Source organism: Capra hircus, chromosome 4 (assembly GCF_001704415.2).
Source record: "Capra hircus breed San Clemente chromosome 4, ASM170441v1, whole genome shotgun sequence".
Taxonomy (NCBI): domain Eukaryota; kingdom Metazoa; phylum Chordata; class Mammalia; order Artiodactyla; family Bovidae; genus Capra; species Capra hircus.
The window spans coordinates 7,411,948-7,427,856 of NC_030811.1; the positions used below are offsets into that span (position 1 = coordinate 7,411,948).

At 46.1% G+C, this 15,909-nt stretch overlaps 1 protein-coding gene and 1 pseudogene across 2 annotated transcripts; both read left to right on the top strand.

The window, feature by feature from the left end:
* On the top strand, positions 6,332-13,791 carry LOC102178162 (GTPase IMAP family member 1). Of its 2 annotated transcripts, none has more exons than XM_013976808.2 (3): positions 6,332-6,426; positions 11,673-11,721; positions 12,852-13,791. In XM_013976808.2, the coding sequence occupies exons 2-3, from the start codon at positions 11,679-11,681 to the stop codon at positions 13,715-13,717; spliced, it is 909 nt and encodes a 302-aa protein (XP_013832262.2). In that variant the 5' UTR covers positions 6,332-6,426; positions 11,673-11,678; the 3' UTR covers positions 13,718-13,791. The 2 variants fall into 2 exon arrangements, with proteins under 2 accessions (XP_013832262.2, XP_017902244.1); XM_018046755.1 differs by lacking the exon at positions 6,332-6,426 and adding an exon at positions 8,067-8,197.
* On the top strand, positions 14,711-15,617 carry LOC108635870 (annotated as a pseudogene).

The following is a 15,909-nucleotide window of genomic DNA, read 5'->3' on the forward strand; positions in this document are numbered from 1 at the left end:
CATGAAGTGATGGGACCAGGTGCTGTGATCTTCATTCTTTGAATGTTGAGTTTTAAGCGAGATTTTTCACTTTCTTCTTTCACCCTTACCAAGGGGTTCTTTACTTCTCCTTCACTTTCTGCCATAAGGGTGGTGTCATTTGCATATTTGAGGTTATTGATATTTCTCCCAGCAAACTTGATTCCAGCTTATGATTCATCCAGCCCGGCACTTTGCATGATGTACTGTGCATGTAAGTCAAATAAGCAGGGTGACAATATACAGCCTTGATGTACTCCTTTCCCAATTTGAAACCAGTCCTTTGTTCCACATCCATTTCTTTTTTTTTTTTTTCTAATTTTTATTCTTACTTTATTTTACTTTACAATACTGTATTGGTTTTGCAATACATTGACATGAATCTGCCACGGGTGTAAATGAGTTCCCAATCCTGAACCCCCCTCCCACCTCCCACCCCATATCATCTCTCTGGATCATCCCCGTGCACCAGCCCCAAGCATCCTGTATCTTGTATCGAACATAGACTGGCGATTCGTTTCTTACATGATAGTATACATGTTTCAATGCCATTCTCCCAAATCATCCCACTCTCTCCCTCTCCCTCAGAATCCAAAAGTCTGTTCTACACATCTGTGTCTCTTCTGCTGTCTCACATACAGGGTTATCCTTACCATCTTTCTAAATTCCATATATATGTGTTAGTATACTGTATTGGTGTTTTTCTTTCTGTCTTACTTCACTCTGTATAATCAGCTCAAGTTTCATTCATTTCATTAGAACTGATTCAAATGTATTCTTTTTAATGGCTGAATAATACTCCATTGTGTATATTACCACAGCTTTCTTATACACTCATCTGCTGATGGACATCTAGGTTGCTTCCATGTCCTGGCTATTATAAACAGTGCTGCGATGAACATTGGGGTACATGTGTGTCTTTCATTCTGGTTTCCTCAGTGTGTATGTCCAGCAGTGGGATTGCTGGGTCATAAGGCAGTTCTATTTGCAATTTTTTAAGGAATATCCACACCGTTCTCCATAGTGAGAAAGTAGAAAAAGAAATTAAGGAAACAATTCCATTCACCATTGCAACGAAAAGAATAAAATGCTTAGGAATATATCTACCTAAAGAAACTAAAGACCTATATATGGAAAACTATAAAACACTGATGAAAGAAATCAAAGAGGACACTAATAGATGGAGAAATATACCATGTTCATGGATTGGAAGAAACAACATAGTGAAAATGAGTATACTACCCAAAGCAATCTACAGACTCAATGCAATCCCTATCAAGCTACCAGTGGTATTTTTCACAGAATTAAAACAAATAATTTCAGGATTTGTATGGAAATACAAAAAACATTGAATAGCCAAAGTAATCTTGAGAAAGAAGAATGGAACTGGAGGAATCAATTTGCCTGACTTCAGGCTCTACTACAAAGCCACAGTCATTAAGACAGTATGGTACTGGCACAAAGACAGAAATATAGATCAATGGAACAAAATAGAAAGCCCAGAGATAAATCCACACACCTATGGACACCTTATCTTTGACAAAGGAGGCAAGAATATACAATGGAGTAAAGACAATCTCTTTAACAAGTGGTCCTTGGAAAACTGGAAACCACTTGTAAAAGAATGAAACTAGATCACTTTCTCAAAGATGACAGAATGATCTCTGTTCGTCTCCAAGGCAAAGCATTCAATATCACAGTTGTCCAAGTCTATGCCCCAACCAGTAACGCTGAAGAAACTGAAGTTGAACGGTTTTATGAAGACCTACAAGACCTTTTAGAACTAACACCCAAAAAAGATGTCCTTTTCATTATAGGGGACTGGAATGCAAAAGTAGGAAGTCAAGAAACACCTAGAGCAACAGGCAAATTTGGCCTTGGAATGTGGAATGAAGCAGGGCAAAGACCACTAGAGTTTTGCCAAGAAAATGCACTGATCATAGTAAACACCCTCTTCCAATAACACAAAAGAAGACTCTACACATGGACATCACCAGATGGTCAACACTGAAGTCAGATTGATTATTATCTTTGCAGCCAAAGATGGAGAAGCTCTATACAGTCAGCAAAAACAAGACCAGGAGCTGACTGTGGCTCAGATCATGAGCTCCTTCTTGCCAAATTCAGACTTAAATTGAAGAAAGTAGGGAAAACTGCTAGACCATTCAGGTATGACCTTAATCAAATCCCTTATGATTATACACTGGAAGTGAGAAATAGATTTAAGTGCCTAGGTCTGATAGATAGAGTGCCTGAGTACTATGGAATGAGGTTCGTGACATTGTACAGGAGACAGGGAACAAGACCATCCCTATGGAAAAGAAACACAAAAAAGCAAAAAAGCTGTCTGGGGAGGCCTTACAAATAGCTGTGAAAAGAAGAGAGGCAAAAAGCAAAGGAGAAAAGGAAAGATATAAGCATCTGAATGCAGAGTTCCAAAGAATAGCAAGAATAGATAAGAAAGCCTTCCTCAGCAATCAATGCAAAGAAATAGAGGAAAACAACAGAACGGGAAAGACTAGAGATCTCTTCAAGAAAATTAGAGATACCAAGGGAACATTTCATGCAAAGATGGGCTCGATAAAGGACAGAAATGGTATGGACCTAACAGAAGCAGAAGATATTAAGAACAGGTGGCAAGAATACACAGAAGAACTGTACCAAAAAGATCTTCACGACCAAGATAATCATGATGGTTTGATCACTCACCTAGAGCCAGACATCCTGGAATGTGAAGTAAAGTGGGCCTCAGAAAGCATCACTCGGAACAAAGCTAGTGGAGGTGATGGAATTCCAGTGGAGCTGTTACAAATCCTGAAAGATGATGCTGTGAAAGTGCTGCACTCAATATGCCAGCAAATTTGGAAAACTCAGCAGTGGCCACAGGACTGGAAAAGGTCAGTTTTCATTTCAATTCCAAAGAAAGGCAATGGCAAAGAAGGCTCAAACTACCACACAATTGCATTCATCTCACACACTAGTAAAGTAATGCTCAAAATTCTCCAAGCCAAGCTTTCAGGAATACGTGAACCGTGAACTCCCTGATATTCAAGCTGGTTTTAGAAAAGGCAGAGGAACCAGAGATCAAATTGCCAACATCCGCTGGATCATGGAAAAAGCAAGAGAGTTCCAGAAAAACATCTATTTCTGCTTTATTGACTATGCCAAAGCCTTTGACTGTGTGGATCACAATAAACTGTGGAAAATTCTGAAAGAGATGGGAATACAAGACCACCTGACTTACCTCTTGAGAAATCTGTATGCAGGTCAGGAAGCAACAGTTAGAACTGGACATGGAACAAGAGACTTTTTCCAAATAGGAAAAGGAGTACGTCAAGGCTGTATATTGTCACCCTGCTTATTTAACTTCAGTGCAGAGTACATCATGAGAAACGCTGGACTGGAAGAAGCACAAGCTGGAATCAAGATTGCAGGGAGAAATATCAATAACCTCAGATATGCAGATGACACCACCCTTATGGCAGAAAGTGAAGAGGAACTAAAAAGCTTCTTGATAAAAGTGAAAGAGGAGAGTGAAAACGTTGACTTAAAGCTAAACATTCAGAAAACGAAGATCATGGCATCTGGTCCCATCACTTCATGGGAAATAGATGGGGAAACAGTAGAAACAGTGTCAGATTTTATTTTTCTAGGCTCCAAAATCACTGCAGATGGTGACTGCATCCATGAAATTAAAAGACGCTTACTCCTTGGAAGAAAAGTTATGACCAACCTAGACTGCATATTAAAAAGCAGAGACATTACTTTGCGGACTAAGGTCCGTCTAGTTAAGGCTATGGTTTTTCCTGTGGTCATGTATGGATGTGAGAGTTGGACTGTGAAGAAGGCTGAGCAGTGAAGAATTGATGCGTTTGAACTGTGGTGTTGGAGAAGACTCTTGAGAGTCCCTTGGACTGCAAGGAGATCCAACCAGTCCATTCTGAAGGAGATCAGCCCTGGGATTTCTTTGGAAGGAATGATGCTGAAGCTGAAGCTCCAGTACTTTGGCCACCACATGTGAAGAGTTGACTCATTGGAAAAGACTCTGATGCTGGGAGGGATTGGGGGCAGAAGGAGAAGGGGACGACAGAGGATGAGATAGCTGGATGGCATCATGGACTCGATGAACATGAGTCTGAGTGAACTCCGGGAGATGGTGATGGACAGGGAGGCCTGGTGTGCTGCCACTCATGGGGTCGCAAAGAGTCGGACACGATTGAGTGCCTGAACTGAACTGAGATCACTTTCTAACATCACACACAAAAATGAACTCAAAATGGATTAAAGATCTAAACGGAAGACCAGAAACTCTAAAACTCCTAGAGGAGAACATAGGCAAAACACTCTTCAACGTAAATCACAGCAGGATCACTCCCAGAATACTGGAAATAAAAGCAAAAATAAACAAATGAGATCTAATTAAAATTAAAAGGTTCTGCACAACAAGGGAAACTATAAGCAAGGTGAAAAGACAGCCTTCTGAATGGGAGAAAATAATAGCAAATGAAGCAACTGACAAAGAATTAATCTTAAAAATATACAAGCAACTCCTGCAGCTCAATTCCAGAAAAATAAACGACCCAATCAAAAAATGGGCCAAAGAACTAAATAGATATTTCTTCAAAGAAAACATATGGATGGCTAACAAACACATGAAAAAATGCTCAACATCACTCATTATCAGAGAAATGCAAATCAAGACCACAATGAGGTACCATTCACACCAGTCAGTATGGCTGCTATCCAAAAGTCTACAAGCAATAAATGCTGGACAGGGTGTGGAGAAAAGGGAACCCTCTTACACTGTCAGTGGTAATGCAAACTAGTCCACATCCATTTCTAACTGTTGCTCCTTGATTTCTCAGGAGGCCTGTAAGGTGGTCTGGTATTCCCATCTCTTTCAGAATTTTCTAGTTTGTTGTGATCCACACAAAGGCTTTAGTGTAGTCAATGAAGCAGAAGGAGATGTTTTTCTGGAATTCTATTGTTTTTCCTATGACCCAACGGATGCTGGCAATGTGATCTCTGGTTCCTCTGCCTTTTTAAAATCCAGCTTCAACATGTGGAAGTTCATGCTTCATGTACTGTTGAAGCCTTGCTTGGAGAATTTTCAGCATCACTTTGCTAGCATGTGGGATGAGTGCAATTGTGTATAGCTGAGGGCATTTACTAAGTGAAATAAGTCAGAGAACAACAAATAGTATATGGTATCACTTTTTAATGTAGAATCTTAAAAAGTCAAATTCCTTGAAATGGAGAGTAGAATGCTGGTTACTAGGGGCTGGGGGGTGGGAGAAATTTGAAGATGTCGGTCAAAAAGTACAAACCTCCAGGGAGATGAGTATGTACACATACAGTGATTATAGTGCAATTTGGTATTACCTACTTGAAAGTTGCCAAGATAGTAGATCTCAGCACCAAAAAGAAATGGTAATTATGTGAAGTGATGTAGATGTTAGCTAATGTTGTGATGAGAATCATTTTGCAATATGTAAGTATAATCAAATCAATATATCATGCATTTTATATGTTTATGATGTTACATTCAATTATATCTCAATAAACCTAGAGGGTAATGTTCCTGGCAGGCAGAACCACTTTTGTGGCATTGTCCATGCTGATGTTCACTCAAAAATTCCTGTCCTGGGAAAGGAGACACTCAAGAGGCAATTTTATTTAAAAATGCCTAAAAAGCAAGAGACAAGTGGAGATAAGATTATTGGTCAAAAGTTGGAAATAAAAAGAGATCTCAGAAACCTAAAATGCTCTTCCTCACTGATGTTATAACCCTTGTTGGGGACAAGATGCTGGTGTCACAGAAAACTTTGGAAAACATTACCATAGCCCAGAGCTAAGGGATAGGATGTGCTTAGTTCCTCAGTCGTGTCTGACTCTTTGTGACCCCATGGACTGCAGCCCTCCAGGTTCCTCTGTTCGTGAGGATTCTCCAGGTAAGAATACTGGAGTAGGTTGCCATGCCCTCCTCCAGCGGACCTCCCTATCCCAGGTTCTTGCATTGCAGGCAGATTCTTTACTAACTGAGCTAACCAGGGAAGCCCAAGAAAACTGGAGTGGTTAGCTTATCTCTTCTCCAGGGTATCTTTCTAGCCCAGGGTCTCCTGTATTGCAGGCAGTTTTTTTGCCAGATGAGCTACCAGGAAATCAGCATGGGATAGGATATGCAGTGACCATACTGCATACCCAGCAGTTCACTGGTTAATGTTGCTGTCTCTTTAAGTCATCACCACTAGGCCCTCCCCTCCCTGAGCTTCTTGAGCTCTGAGAAGCACAGAGACTTCCTTGTTGGTGGGGAGGAAACCAGTCACTGCACCCACAGCCAAGGGCAGGCAGCAGATCAGGAGCTTCTTGGATCTAACGTTAGAGCCTGTCACCAATTCTGCAGGAAAGGTGAGTGTAAGGGAAAGGGAGTCAGTCCGGGAGTAGGACCTGTGGGGAACAGGAAGAGTCTGTGTGAAACTGACTAGCGAGCATGTGCATTCTAGTAAGTATGAGAAAGGGAAGCAAGACCTAGAAACAGTAACTTCGCATGTGTAGGTTAGTAAGGATGTTTTGAGTGTCAAATAGAGTAAGTTCAGAAGTGGTAAGCATCACTCTCCAGCTCTTGTTGCACATGCTCCTGTTGTTGTTTAGTCATTCAGTCATGTCTAAATCTTTGCAACCCCTGGACTGTAGCCCACCAGTCTCCTCTGTCCTCCACTGTCTCCTGTAGTTTGCTCAAAATTCACGTCCCTTGAATCAGTGATGCTAAGTGATGCACATACTCTTGAAAGTGAAGTCACACAGTCATGTCCGACTCTTTGCAACCCCATGGACTGTAGCCCACCAGGCTCCTCCATCCATGAAATTTTCCAGGCAGGAGTACTGGAGTGGGTTGCCATTTCCTTCTCTAGGCACATACTCTTATGTGGCACATACTCTTAAATTCTCTCTCTTCGTATGTGTGCACGCTCAGTCACTCATGTCCGACTCTTTATGACCCCCTGGACTGTAGCGAACCAGGCTCCTCTCTCCATGGAAATTACCAGGCAAGAATACTGAAGTGGGTTGCCATTTCCTGTTCCAGGGGATCTTCCTGACCCCAGAATCAACCCCACATCTCTTGTGTCTCCTGCATTGGCAGCAAGATTCTTTACCACTGAGCCACCTGGGAAGCCCCTCTCCTTCCCTAGTCCCCTAGTAAATAAGAAAGGTGATTGCTAGAACTACTGCAGACACCAAAATGCATTTTCAAAGTCAACAAACACTCCCCAAAAGCATGTTCAGCAAAGGCAAAAGGTACTCCCGGGGACTTACAAGGAAAGCTAACCTCAGAACAAGTTACAAAGTGAGAATTCTGTAATTCTAAAACCTCCACTCTGCTTAGCACTATCCATAATAGTGCAGGAAACAACTAAGGTTATGAACTTGGTCCTCACCCCTTGCCCTACAGGGACTCTTGAATATCTTCTCCCCAAGTCAAGCTGGGCTTTGTGGGCTGCTGTACCATGTTAATTTCCTCATCGCAACTGTGTACTGAAGGTGTGGGACTAGGATAACTGATTCAAAAACTCAGGTCATGGGCTGAATGATTAAAAATAATTCGGCATGGAAGGGAACTTACTATTTTTAAGTACAGATATAGGGATACAAATCTAAGAAATACACATTTTTATATATTGTGAATCACCGCAATGGCATTTCTGCAGCCATAAAATAAAGATTGGAGCAATATGGCAGGTGTGTATAATATTGAGAAAAAAACACAGACTGTGAATAGTGTATGTGATAGCATTGCAGCTACATAAAAATGTGCATTGCACATGGACAATAAGATCAAAGGAACTATAGAAAATAAAAAGTATTGCAAAAGATAAAAATACATACATGTTTAACAATCTCCTAAATAATTCCAAAAGATGCCAGGTTCAATGAGTACTGGACTAGCTAAATAAACCTTGACCCCTTGAAGTTTTAAATGAAAGGATTGTACAAATTTTACTTTTTCCAATAACTGTATACCTTTGTAACCCCAGATTTTAGCTGTTAAGAACCTCAGAAGAACTTTCCAAATTCCATTCCAAACTTTGCAGGAAGTTCCAAAGGGCATACCCAAGAGTTCTGTGGATTCCCTGTAGCACACTTTCTCATTTCCTCCTGTGACGAGGACATCTTGCTTCAGGTAAAGTCTTCTTCTTGGTTGTGAATCTTGTAGCTCTTTCTTCATTTCAGCTCTGCTGTCAATTAAGGGAGCCTGTAGATATCTAGACACAAAATAACTAATCACATCATGGGATTTGCCCCTGGGACAAATTTGACTGAAAGCTTTGGGGGGTGGAGGGGTGCAGGAGAGATACTGCAGAAATGCAAACAGCTTTGGCTTGAGTTCTGGACAAAACTGCCCTCTGAGTTCTTTGAGATGGGTTATTGAGCCAGCCTCCCTCTTTGCTTTTCCTTCGTTGTTGGAGCCAATGGAAGAGAACACAGTTATCTGTACGAACCAGGTGGGTGACGTGGAGAGGTAGAGTCTGAAATGGACAGTAAAGCAGACAGGACTCAGGCAGAAATGTGGGGTGGGATGTAAGGTCCTAGGAGGGAGAGCACCAGGTGGGTTGGAAAAGGCACTGAAATCTTCTGTGTCTGGAGTGGCTGGCTCGTGGGGTGGGGGGGTGGGCGGGGATTCACTGGAATTGAGGCTCGAGAAGTAGGCTGAGGAGAGACTGTGCTCTCTTGTTCAGGTGCTCACGGGATCAGGGAAACTGGATCACAGAATGTTTAATTGTATTAAATGATATTTGAATGAGTATAATCACTTTACTTTGAGAAGCCTCAGATTCAAAGGCAAGAGCATAACAAGCTGGAGGGGAGCCTCCTAGTCTCTCTATCACACAGATCATATTCAGACTTATTTGTTTACTTATTTTTAATTGACATACAGTTGACTTAAAATACTATAGTACTTTCAAGTGTACAACATAGTGATTCAACATTTTTATAGATTATGCTTCATGTAAAGTTAATATAAAATATTAACTATATTTTTTGTACATTCCATTTTTGTATCTTTTATTTCCTGGCCACACCCTGTGACTTCAGGGATTTAGTTCCCCAAACAGGAATCAAACCCTTGCCCTTGGCAGTGAAATCCCCAACCACTGGACTGCCAGGGAATTCCTTATCTTAATTTTATACCTAATAGTTTTTACCTCTTAACGATTTTCTCCAATCTTGCCTCCCCCTTCAGCCCTATCCTCAGTGGTAACCACTAATTCACTCTTTGCACTGGTGAGTCTGTTTCTCTTTTCTTATATTCAACTATTTGTTTTTTTAAGATTGTGAAAACATACAGCATTTTTCTTTCATATGACTTATTTCAATAAACGTAATATGACTTATTTTAATAAGGATGACCTATTTCAATAAATGTAATACCCTCTACGTCCATCCATGTTGTTGCAAATGGAAAGATTTCACCCTTTTTTATGGCTGAGGATTATTCCATTATATATATATATATATATATATATATATATATATATAAAGATAATCAAAAATGAAAGTGTTAATCACTCAGTCGTGTCCAACTCTTTAAGATCCCATGGACTGTAGCCCACCAGGCTTCTCTGTCCATGGAATTCTCCAGGCAAGGATACCGGTGTGGGTAGCCTTTCCCTTCTCCAGGGGGAATCTTCTCAACCCAGGGATCAAACCCAGCTCTCCTGCACTGCAGGCAAATTCTTTACTGTCTGAGCACAGGGAAGCCAATACACATGTATATATAAAACACCTTCTTTACCCAATCATCTATTGATGGACATTTAGGTTGCTTTCCTAACTTGGTTATTATCAATAATGTTGCTATGAATTTTGGAGTGCATACATCTCTCTGAAGTAGTGTTTTCGTTTCCTTTGGATGTATACCCAGGAGTAAAACTGCTAGATCATATGCAAGTTCTATTTTAAAATTTTCAAGCACCCACCATACTGTTTTCTGCCATTACTGTAGCAACTGGCATTCCCACTCAGGGCACTAGGGCTCCTTTTCTCTACATCCTCGCCAACACGTGTTATTTCTTGTTTTCTGATGACAGCCATACTGACAGCGGTGCCCCATGCCTCTTGTACCCGAATATCTGTTTTTTTCCTCAAGTTGGGAAACTTTTCAATTATAATTCCACCAAACATATTTTTGACCCACTTCTCTCTCGTCTCTTCCTATAACTTGAATTTTGTACACTTGATGTTGTCCCAGAGGACCCATAAACTATCATCCATTTTTTAAATGTGTTTTTCTTTTTGCTGTTCTGGTTAGGTGATTTCCACTCTTCTGTCTTAGATGTTCTTCTGTGTCACCTCAGCTGGCCTGAATTCCTTCCAGCTTGTTTTTCATTTCAGTTATCATAATCATCAGCTCTGATTGGTTTTAATATTTTCTAGTTCTTTCTGAAGTTTCCACTGTGTTCAGCTGTTGTTTCCTCAAGTTCAGTTAGAATTTTTACTACTGTTGCCTTGGACTCTTTGGCAAGCAAACTATCTGCCTCTGTTTTCTCATTATTTCATTTAAAATACATGCATCTGTTTTCTCATTTTCTTTAGCTTTCTCAGTCTGCTGCTATGGAGTTAGGTGAATGGTCACCTACCCTGTCTTGAAGGCATGTCCTTCGTGGAAGTGTCCCTTTGCAGTGTGCATGTGCCTGGTGGCTTTGGTGGGAGAGCTGGACCGGAAGTGAGCGGTGACTGTGTCTTCTCCCAGGGTGTGCTGGCAGCCACCACAGTGGTGGGAGGCAGGGCTGGAGTCGGAGGGGCGACAGCCAGAGCCAGGTGCCAACCAGGGCTTCTCCTAGGCTTCATACCAGTTGCCACTCTATTGTGGGAGGAGTCAAAAGCCAAGTGGAAGGAGCAGGAGTCTTAAGGGAGCTTAATCTTCCCCCAGATTGATGACTGTCTTCACCTTGGCTGGGGGCATAGCCATGGCCTGAGGCCTTGGGGCCACTTTTGACTGGTTCCATTTTTTCCTCGGTGTGAACCCCTTGGTTAGAGGCAGGGTGGGGAACCAAAGGGTTGGAGCCAGACCACAGAGCTTTCTCTGCTCCTTCCCTGGTGCTCACCTACCACCGGCAGTGGTGGCCTCTGCCTTTGAGGGGAGCAGTAGCGGATGGAGTAGGATCCTGGGCGCTGGGAGGTGCTCTGGGGGCAGTCCTGGCAGGCTGGCCAGAGCACCAAGCAGTGTTCAGTCTACTGCCTCTGCACTGGGACTGGGGGCAAGCAAGCTCTCCATGCTCTTCAAGACCAGGGTCTCAGTATCTTACAGCCCCTACAATAAGCCCTACAGATTTCCAGACCAGCTAAGGGGCTCATCTTGACATGGAGTAAATGTTATCATCTCCCCTCTGCTCTTTGCATTTGGGGGCCCTGAGAAGACAAAGCCAAGCTTACCAGGTGTTCTCCCAGCATCATCCCAACCCCAGACTAGGCTCCTCCAAATGTCTTTGCTGAACATTTCCTCCAATCTCTTTCCAATGCCCCAGGGAAGGCAGGAACTATGACCTTCTCACTCTGAGGTCACCAGCATTTTAGACCTGGCCTGACACTCTGTAGGCAGTTACACCTATTTGATAAATGAGTGAATGAACAAATTGTGTCTGGGACTCTTTCAGGTAATCATGGGAGGACGGAAGGTGGCAAGAGATGAAGAAAATGCCTATGGTAAGAACACGTCTCACAATGCGTATTTGCCCCCAAGTGTGAACCCTGGATGGTAGGGGGATGGGCTAATTCAAGACTGAACAAGAGAAGTCGAGAGGTGATTCGATGCTGGGGTGAAGCAGCAAGAGCCCTGGGGCTGGCACTTCACCTGGATCTTTGTCCCCGCCCTGCTGTGAGATATCAACTTCTTTGACTAACCTGTATCTCTGTTTCCAAAATAAAATGAATAAACAGAAGTGGATGTAGAGGGCATCAAGTCGTGTATTAGAGGGAACATGGTTCACCAGGTAGAAGGTGTTAGGGAACAAGGATGGAGGGCTACACAAGTGTCTTATTAGGCCGCAGGTTTAAGAGACAAGAGAGGAGGAGGGAGGCAGGAAGGGAAGGAGGAGAGTTGAGCTCATCTTATTTTCTGATGCCCTGTGAGGATAGCACTACAATATTGATTCCGTTTGTGCAGAAGAGGTTTAACACTTAAATTAAGCAGCTCCCAGGGTTACAAGGCTGGTAGAGGACAGTCTATGATTCAAACCCCCAGCTATGGGACTCCAGATGTCCCTCCGGGCTGGGACGACTGCCCCACCCTTTTCCCCAGTGGGAGGGCATAAGGAAAAAGAAGGACCAGCTCTGCACAGCCTGGATGACAGATCATATCAGACGAAGTAATGGCCTGTATTACAAAGGCGCATTCTCTAGAGAGAGGTTCAGCAGCTGCTGGAGCACAGGTGCACGCGTGATGCCAAAGATGGGAGAAATAGAGGGGTAGAGATCTCCTTGGAGTGCCCACATCTCACACAGGTCAGTCAGTAAAGTGAAAGTCGCCCAGTCATGTCCGACTCTGCAATCCCTTGACTAGACAGTCCATGGAATTCTCCAGGCCAGAATTTTTGGAGTGGGCAGCCTTTCCCTTCTCCAGGGGATCTTCCCAACCCAGGGATTGAACCCAGGTCTCCCGCGCTGCAGGCAGATTCTTTACCAGATGAGCCACAAGGGAAACCAGTAAAGGCTTGGTCCCAAACACAACCGTGGAAGCGCTCTGTTCTCCCTTGCTCGCAAGGCATCCAGGAGACCCGGGGACCAGGACATGGTGCTCTCAGATCCCGAAGCTTACAGACCACCGGTGCCCACAGGTTTCCAGGAGTTCAGGTCCGCCCTGCAGGAGCGCAGGCTGCGCCTCCTCCTGGCCGGGAGGTCGGGGACGGGGAAGAGCGCCACGGGCAACAGCATCCTCCAGCGGAAGCACTTCCTCTCCAGGCTCGCGGCCACGGCGGTGACCAGGGCCTGCGCCACGGGGAGCTGCCGCTGGGCCTCGTGGGACGTGGAAGTCCTCGACACCCCCGACCTCTTCAGCCCCGAGGTCGCCCAGGCAGACCCGGGCTTCGAGGAGAGAGGCCGCTGCTACCTGCTGTCGGCCCCTGGGCCCCACGCCGTGCTCCTGGTGACCCAGCTCGGCCGCTTCACCGCCCAGGACCTGCGGGCCTGGCGCGGGGTGAAGGCGCTCTTCGGGGCGGGCATCGCGGCGCGCACCATCGTGGTCTTCACCCGCAGGGAGGACTTGGCGGGGGGCTCGCTGCAGCAGTACGTGCGCGACACCGACAACCGCGCGCTCCGGGAGCTGGTGGCCGAGTGCGGGGGCCGCTGCTGCGCCTTCGACAACCGAGCGGCCGACGGGGAGCGGGAGGCGCAGGTCGGGGAGCTGATGAGGCTGGTGGAGGAGCTGGTGAGGGACCATGGCGGCGTCCCCTACACCAACGACGTGTATCGCCTGGCGCAGACCCTGGGCGGGCTGAGCAGCGAGGATAGGCTGCGCAGGGTGGTGGAGCAATTAGCTGCCCCCGCGCAGACGTGGCCGGACCGCTGGCCTCTGGCCGGGCTGTGGCGGTGGACCAAGGCGGGGCCGGGGACTAGGTATAAGCTGGGACTGGCCGCCCTGCTGAGCGCCCTGGTCCTGCTGTACCTGCTCTGCAGGCGCCGGCCCGAGGAGGTGACGGTGTGACCTTCAGTCTTGCAGGTCACCTGGCAAGAAAGGACCTGGACACTTGGATCTGAAGGGGGATTTCAAAGGAATCAGAGTTTTCAGAAATTTCTTGTTTATTCCATCACATAAACAATAAAGTTGTACCACTTCAAAACATCCTTAAAATGTGTTTAGCTGTCTTGATGTATTGTTCATCTGTGAGAAATGGTAAAATGACTGGCAGTTTTCAGTAGAAAATGGATTCCTAGCAAAGGGAAAACCCACTCTTTTTATTTTGAGCTTGCGTGTGTCGGTTTGCTGGTTTGTTTGTTTAGACACTGCCTTCCTCTCTTTGGACTGCTATTTTAAACAGAGAGAGAGAGTCTGGGTGGCTTAAAAACAACAGACATTTATTCCTCACAGTTCTGGAGGCTGGAAGTCCATGATCATGGTTGGGTTTGGGGGAGAGTCCTCTCTGAGATTGCAGAATGCCAACTTCTAACTGTGCCCTCACACTCAGTTAGAACAATCAATTAGAACAAGGCACTAATTCCAATCATGAGGAATATACCCTCCTGACCTAAGACCCTCCCAGTGCCATCACCTCCTAATACTCTCTCCAGACTAGGTTTTCAACCTGTGAATGTTGAGGTGAGAGAGGGTGCACACAAATTTTCAGACCATAGCCTATAGAGACTCTTCTTGATATTTTCTAGTTCTTATAGGTAGTTTTCTCCCTTCAGTGATCCTTGGAGATTTTTATTATCTTCAAGGAAAGAGAAGTCACAGTCATACATGTTAATGTTTAATTCCAGGTGACACTGAAAATCGCTCAGTCCTGTCCAACTCTTTCCAACCCCAGGGACTATACAGTCCATGGAATTCTCCAGGCCAGAATTTTTGGAGTGGGCAGCCTTTCCCTTCTCCAGGGGATCTTCCAACCCAGGGATGGAACCCAGGTCTCCAGCACTGCAGGCAGATTCTTTACCAGATGAGCCACAAGGGAAACCAGTAAAGGTTTAGTCCCAAACACAACCGTGGAAGCGCTCTGTTCTCCTTTGCTCGCAAGGCGTCCAGGAGACCTGGGGACCGGGACATGTTGCTCTCAGATCCCGAAGCTTACAGACCACCGGTGCCCACAGGTTTCCAGGAGTTCAGGTCCGCCCTGCAGGAGAGCAGGCTGCGCCTCCTCCTGGCCGGGAGGTCAGGGACCCGGAAGAGCGCCACGGGCAACAGCATCCTCCAGCGGAAGCACTTCCTCTCCAGGCTCGCTGCCACGGCGGTGACCAGGTCCTGCGCCACGGGGAGCTGCCGCTGGGCCTCGTGGGACGTGGAAGTCCTCGACACCCCCGACCTCTTCAGCCCCGAGGTCGCCCAGGCAGACCCGGGCTTCGAGGAGAGAGGCCGCTGCTACCTGCTGTCGGCCCCTGGGCCCCACGCCGTGCTCCTGGTGACCCAGCTCGGCCGCTTCACCGCCCAGGACCTGCGGGCCTGGCGCGGGGTGAAGGCGTTCTTTGGGGCGGGCATCGCGGCGCGCGCCGTCGTGGTCTTCACCCGCAGGGAGGACCTGGAGGGGGGCTCGCTGCAGCAGTACGTGCGCGACACCGACAACCGCGCGCTCCGGGAGCTGGTGGCCGAGTGCGGGGGCCGCTGCTGCGCCTTCGACAACCGAGCGGCCGACGGGGAGCGGGAGGCGCAGGTCGGGGAGCTGATGAAACTGGTGGAGGAGCTGGAGAGGGACCATGGCGGCGCCCCCTCCACCAACGACTTGTACCACGTGGCGCAGACCCTGGGCGGGCTGAGCCGCAAGGAGAGGCTGCATAGGGTGGCGGAGAGACTGGCCGCTGGCCGGGCTGTAGCGGTGGCCCATGGCTGGTGTAAGCTGGGCCTGGCAGCCTTGCTGGGCGCCCTGTTCCTGCTGTACCTGCTTTGCAGGTAGCTGCCTGATGCCTTTGGTGAGGTCATTCCCGACACATTGTAAATAACACTTCATCCCTTGCAGTGATAATCACGGTCATCTCAGGTGTGTTGCTGCTTCAGGGCACGCATTCCCTTCTTTTCTCCCCCACCTCTCCTAATCTACCAACCTCAAAGGTGTGCCAGGCAAATCACCCACATGAAACTTCCACTGTTACCTAGTGGTCCCTGAACTCCCCTCTCCGCAGAGCCTAACAGCCACTGTTAATTTTAGGTGTTTTCCTCCTGACCTCAGACTGCCTTTAACTCCATCC